The sequence below is a fragment of the Cervus canadensis genome, chromosome 18 (assembly GCF_019320065.1).
Source record: "Cervus canadensis isolate Bull #8, Minnesota chromosome 18, ASM1932006v1, whole genome shotgun sequence".
Classification (NCBI taxonomy): domain Eukaryota; kingdom Metazoa; phylum Chordata; class Mammalia; order Artiodactyla; family Cervidae; genus Cervus; species Cervus canadensis.
The window spans coordinates 26,803,150-26,808,814 of record NC_057403.1 but is presented as its reverse complement, the minus strand read 5'-3'; the positions used below and the strand labels follow the sequence as shown (position 1 = coordinate 26,808,814).

The 5,665-nt window shown below is 48.1% G+C and overlaps 1 protein-coding gene across 2 annotated transcripts; it reads right to left on the bottom strand.

Annotated features, from left to right (window-relative positions):
* Window positions 1–1,668: 1,668 nt before the first annotated feature.
* Window positions 1,669–5,167, bottom strand: LOC122421471 (keratinocyte differentiation associated protein). 2 transcript variants are annotated; one of them, XM_043437524.1, is made up of 6 exons: window positions 5,035–5,167; window positions 3,706–3,744; window positions 3,569–3,610; window positions 3,347–3,391; window positions 2,497–2,544; window positions 1,669–1,813 (listed from the first exon to the last, which is right to left on the bottom strand). In XM_043437524.1, exons 1-6 carry the CDS (start codon window positions 5,119–5,121, stop codon window positions 1,775–1,777), a joined length of 300 nt encoding a protein of 99 aa, XP_043293459.1. In that variant the 5' UTR covers window positions 5,122–5,167; the 3' UTR covers window positions 1,669–1,774. The 2 variants fall into 2 exon arrangements, with proteins under 2 accessions (XP_043293459.1, XP_043293460.1); XM_043437525.1 differs by lacking the exon at window positions 3,569–3,610.
* Window positions 5,168–5,665: the final 498 nt, after the last annotated feature.

Below are 5,665 nucleotides of genomic sequence, written 5' to 3'. Positions count from 1 at the left end.
ACGTGGAACTTAGCTGAGACCATGTCCTATGTAAAGACAGCAGCTGTTACTTGGATTTAAGCCAACTGAGGGTCCCTTGTTGTCTCGTTTTCCCAGTTTCCAAGAGACACCAGAAATAACCCCAACTAATTCAACAGTTTAAGTACATACAGCAGCCACACACAGCACAGATTCCAGACAGAGTATGTCTGCAGGAACCGAAACTGAATCCATTCCATACTTCTAAACCTTTGCGGTAAATGGGTGGATGGATGGATGGGTGGGTGGGAGGGTGGGTGAGTGAGTAAGCGAGTAAATAATGAAGCTGGGTCTTTACCACAGTTCCCAAGGTTGTAGGGGAGGGGAGTGGAGAAAACAAGCAGTTGTTGAGGACCTATTTTCCTGGCCCTGTGCAGAGGGTTTTACATACCTTATCTCATTTGACCTTCATAACAACACCTCAAGATAGTTATTAATCATTCTTGTTTATTTCCACACTCATTTCGCAGAAAAAGAAAGGAGGCTTAAAATGGCCCAGGGTCACACCACTCGTTTTCTTTATTTATAACCTACCTAATTTTTTTTTACTTTTATTTGCATTTATTTTTTGCGACATTTATTCCTGGGCCATAAGTTTTTGTTTCTGCAGTTTCTTATGGGATATCTTTTTCTTCTGTGCAACCTCCTCTTCTGGTTTAAGAACAATCTGTTTTTTTTCAGTAAGGATCCTGTGGGGTTTTCTGGGTCAAGTGAATAACGCACCATTTTTAGGTGTCACCTCAGGCTTCCCTGATGACTCAGGCGGTAAATCGCCTGCCTGCAATGCGGGAGACCTGGGTTCGATCCCTGGGTTGGGAGGAGAAGGAAATGGCAACCCACTCCAGTACTCTTGCCTGGAAAATCCCATGGATGGAGGAGCGTGGTAGGCTACAGTCCATGGGGTTGCAAAGAGTCAGACACGACTGAGCGACTTCACTTTTACTTTCAGGCTGCTTACTGGAAAAGTTATAACTTCCCTAATTTTTAAGAAGGGATTTCAGATGGACTCTCATGATTCAAGCTGGGTCCTGAGCCTGGAATCCCAGATAGCTCTATTATACCAAAACACCACCACCAGAGGACTCAGGTTCTCAGAAGGCAGGTCAGGCAGGGTGCCACATGTTCAGGGGGCAGCTTAGTTTCCTTGGGGATCTTACCAAGCCACTCATCACTTCATGCTCCTCAAGGATGTCAGCCAATGCTAAGGAGCTAAGACACAGGGTGTCTCTTGCCAGCCTGATGCGCCCTTCCCACTTCATCCTGTCTCACTACTTACTACCCTCTCTACTTACTCTGTGTGTGTATGTGTGTGTGTGCGCACGCACACTCAGTCATGTCCAACTCTTTGAGACCCCAGGGACTATAGCCTGCCAGGCTTCTCTGTCCAAGGGATTCTCCAGGCAAGAATACTGGAGTGGGTTGCCATGCGCTCTTCCAGGAGATCTTCCCGACCCAGGGATCAAACCCACATCTCCGGTATCTCCTGCCTTGGCAGATGGGTTCTTTACCACTAGCGTCACCTGGGAAGCCCTTCTACTTACTATCCTCTCAGAAGTTAGAATTTCTGCCTACCAGCCTTGGATCCCACAACATCTTAATTCCTTTTCAGAGCCCAGTAAGATAAGGACAGAGATGCAGATGCCAGAGCTGTTTGTTTGGAAAACGTTTTATTGGAGTTACTGAAGCAGCAAAGGGTGATCATAGGATGGTGATCTTTTTCAGTGGCATCAGCAGCGCTGGGTCTCAAAGGGGCAGGTCACTGGGCATCAGGAGTTGCACTCCTTAGTCCTTTCAGCTGAGAAAGAGAGGCTACAATCAGATTGGAGACCCTGGGGCACAGGGAGCCAGGGTCCTAAGAAAGCCCAGGATAGGGTGGGGTTCTGACAGAGAGGACTCACTGCCCTGGTCTAAGTTCCTATTCTCCTCTGCGTTATAGTGGCTGCAATTTCCCTTAGACTTATTTTGTTGTTGTTGTTGTTGTTTAAATTTTTATTGGAAGATAGTTGGTTTACAATGTTGTATTAGTTTCAGGTGTACTGCAAAGTGAATCTGTTTTACATATACATATATGCACTCTTTTTTTAGATTCTTTTCCCATATAGGCCATTATAGAGTATTAAGTAGGGTTCCCTGTGCTATACAGTAGGTCTTTATTAGCTATCTATTTTATTTGTAGTAGTGTGTATATGTTAGTCCCAATCTTCCAATTTATCCCTCCCCTCCCTTACCCTCTGCCAAGCATAAGTTTATTTTCTACATCAGTAACTCTATTTTTGTTTTGTAGATAAGTTCATTGGTAGCCATTTTTTAGATATCACATATAAGTGATACCATGTGATATTTGTCTTTCTCGTCTGACTTAGCTTTGGTCAGAAGAACGTTTAGCCCGCGTTCACTTTCCTTACTCTCCTGCTCAGATCCTCTGCTTTTTCCCTCACCTCCAGCCTCCTTTCTCTCCTAATGCCCACCTCCTCTTACCTTAGGAAAGGCATCCCAGTTGAGGAAAGGAAGTTTCCTTTTGATAGACTAAGACAGAAAAAGAGAATGAGAGTGATGTTTTACAGGTCAGGTGAACATGGATCAGTAAGCTCTTGTTGAAGAGTTCTCTAAAGCGGTGATGGTGTCATTGTCTTATAAATACAGTAAGAATGAATATTTTCTGAGTCTGTACGCTGTGCTTGGCTTGTACAGACTACTTTACAGGCATGATTTCATTTGGTCTTTGCAGCAATCTTTTGATTTCAGTACTGACATCATACCCACTTCACAGATGAGGAAACTGAGGCTCAGAGCGCTGAAGACATTTGCGTGAGGGCACATAGTATGTGAGGGATCACACACCACAGGCTCTACTTTTGGTTCTGCCACGGACTTAGTCTTCTTTTTTTTTTAATATTTATTTTTATTTAGTTATTTGACTGTGCTGGGTCTTAGTTGTGGCATGTGGGATCTAGTTCCCTGACCAAAGATCAAACCCAGGCCCCCTGCATTATCCACTGGACCACCAGGGAGGTCCTTGGCTTTAGCCTTCTAAATTTAGGTAAGTCACTCAACTTAGGACCTCATTTTCTTCCTAGAGGATGAGGGGATTTGAATAAACCCTTGACTGATTAACTTCTTACTTTTCAGGGATTGTCTTTGTGGGTCATATTAGGAAAACAAGGTGTGGCCACGACAGCCTCCCAAGGAAACTTTCTTCAACTGGGCAGCATTCCAGTGGGACAGTTACTCCCTCCTGGAACCCAGGAAAGCACCAAAAGGGCTAGACCAGGGTGTGTTGCCCCATCTGGAAAAACAATCAGGAGAGAAAGGGCACCCAAGCTCTTACCTCGAAGAGAGCGTGCCAGTTCAGGAATTCATCGTTCTTTAAAGCCTTTGCAGAGAGAGAAAGAGACCAGAAGAGGGTCACTTCCAGGGAAGGACAGAGCTTAGCCCCTGGCCCTCTGGGAAGAGTGAGGGACCGAGGAAACCCTGCAAGCTCTCCGCCCAGGCATCAATCTCCTTGAGGATGGGGGTGTTTGTGGAGGCCGCTCTAGAGAATGAAACTTACTGATCGCAACTTGTCAATGTTCAGGAACTGGGCATTAAAGGCCTAGGCAAAGAAGCAGGGTGTTAAGAAAGTTACTGAAGAACATTGAAGAGATAGGGGACAAACTCATAGTCAGATGGGGAAAACAGATGGTTTACCTCGGGTCCTGCCGCATAATTACCAATGGTGGTTTCTTCCTGGAAAGTGAAGAGAAAGGGGCTAAATGATCACCTGATGGCAGAGGGGTTCCATCAGGGGAAGGGGTTCCCCAAAACCTCTCTGCCCCTTGCCGCCCTCCACAGGCCAGCCCCATTCTCCATCCCGGGGGGCCTCAGTTAACCCGCTCTGTCCCAGTGTGGTGGAGGACGGTAGACAGACATACAAGTGACAAGAAAGGGATTGGAGGGTGGCATGTGGGAGACAGAGAGTTCGGAGCCCAAGCCTTCATCCCCTGTAGGCAGCAGGAGGAGAGGATGGAGAAAAGAGGACTCCTCCCAAGAAAAACTAGCTTGTGTGGTTCTGCGGTTGACTCGGGGTGTTCCTGAGACACCCCCACTTAACCCACAAAGCTGGGCGCGGGAGATTAGCAGGCAGGTGGGACCCCTTTCTGAGGAGCCCTGCCTGTCTTTAATTGATGGAGGTTGGATTGCTCTGTGACTTGATTGCCACCAGAGTCCCCGTCTCCGTCTCTCTACTCCAGCTGGTAGCCAGCCCCCATCCCCGGACCTCAGTGCTCCAGCCTGTCACCCTCCCCAACTCAGCTGCCCGGCTTCATCCCCCGCTTATTCCTTCCTTCCCACAACAGAGGTCACAAACAGTAGCCCACAGGCTAGACCCTAATGTTGACATCGCATCGTAATTTGGCTTGTTTGCTTTTCAATTTGAATTAAACATTTTTAATTAGTGAGAGCTCATAAATCAGATTTCCAGGTTCTCTGGAAAATTTTTCAACTCCGGCCACACTGGCTACCTTTTCCCACTTAGCAGCAGGCAGGTGGCATACAGACTGTCCCTTTTGAGATGGGGCAAGATCACGCCACCTCCCCTGAAGCTCCACCAAGCCCTCTTGCTCCCCAGTCACTTGCTCCCATCCTACGCAGTGGAGTCTGTGCCCTGTTGTTAACTTTCATATCCAGCATTCTCCCCTGACAGTGGGATAAGGTGAGAAGAGAGGGACCTCAGGAGTTTTCCTGAGGTCTAAAAAAGTTGTGGGTGAACCCAGACCACCAGCCTCAGCCCCTGTCCCCTCTCAGGATGTCCAGCCTCCACCCCACACTTGACCATCCTTTGCAAGAAACATAAGCCTCTCTGCCCCTTCCCACGAATGCTTTGTCTCCTCCCTCCCGTCTTCCCTTCCTCAGAGCCCCAGCTGCTCCTTCAGCCCCTGGGAACGCCCAAAGATAAGAGCCGCTTCTCTAGTGACTGATGGAGGGTAAAGAAACTGAGGAGTAAATCAGCTAATAAGAGAAGCCAGGTGACACGCTCACCTCAGAGCTGGCCAGGGCTGCCCCCTGAGCAGAGTGGAGCGCCAGGACAGAGAGAAGAACGACAGCGGGAAGAACGGGGATCTTCATGATGTCAACTTTGGGGTGCTCTGAGGCAAGGCAACCCAAGGCTTGCCCTTTATATTCCCAGGGAGGCAGATCTGAGCAGAACTGGGGTCCCCACCCCACTGACTCACCTCCAGATCCTATTGCCCACCCCTGGGGCTCTGGGAAGGGGAGGTGTGGACTGTTCCCCACTTACCTTGGATTTCTCAATTCACATACTGCCCCGGGCACTCGAAAGGTGAGCCAGCAATGGGGTTCTTCATGCAAACAGAGCTGAGATGGAGACAGGTTGGACCTGTCCCTCCAAGAGATTGGCAGTGGCACCCAAGCAATCTATCCTTTCGTCTTTGTCTCCTTTCCTTGTAGCTCTTGGTTCCTCTCTTATAATTCAGGCTTTTTCCCACCGTATCCAATTCTGTCTAAACTCCCTACACTGTCACTGAAGGCCTACCAGGCTCTGGCCTCAACCCACCTTTCTAACTTTTCCTTCCTTTTACTCCCTTTGAACATACCTCATGTTCTGGCCAAACTGAACTCCTTACCAAAGATACCCTTTTACTCCCTCCTC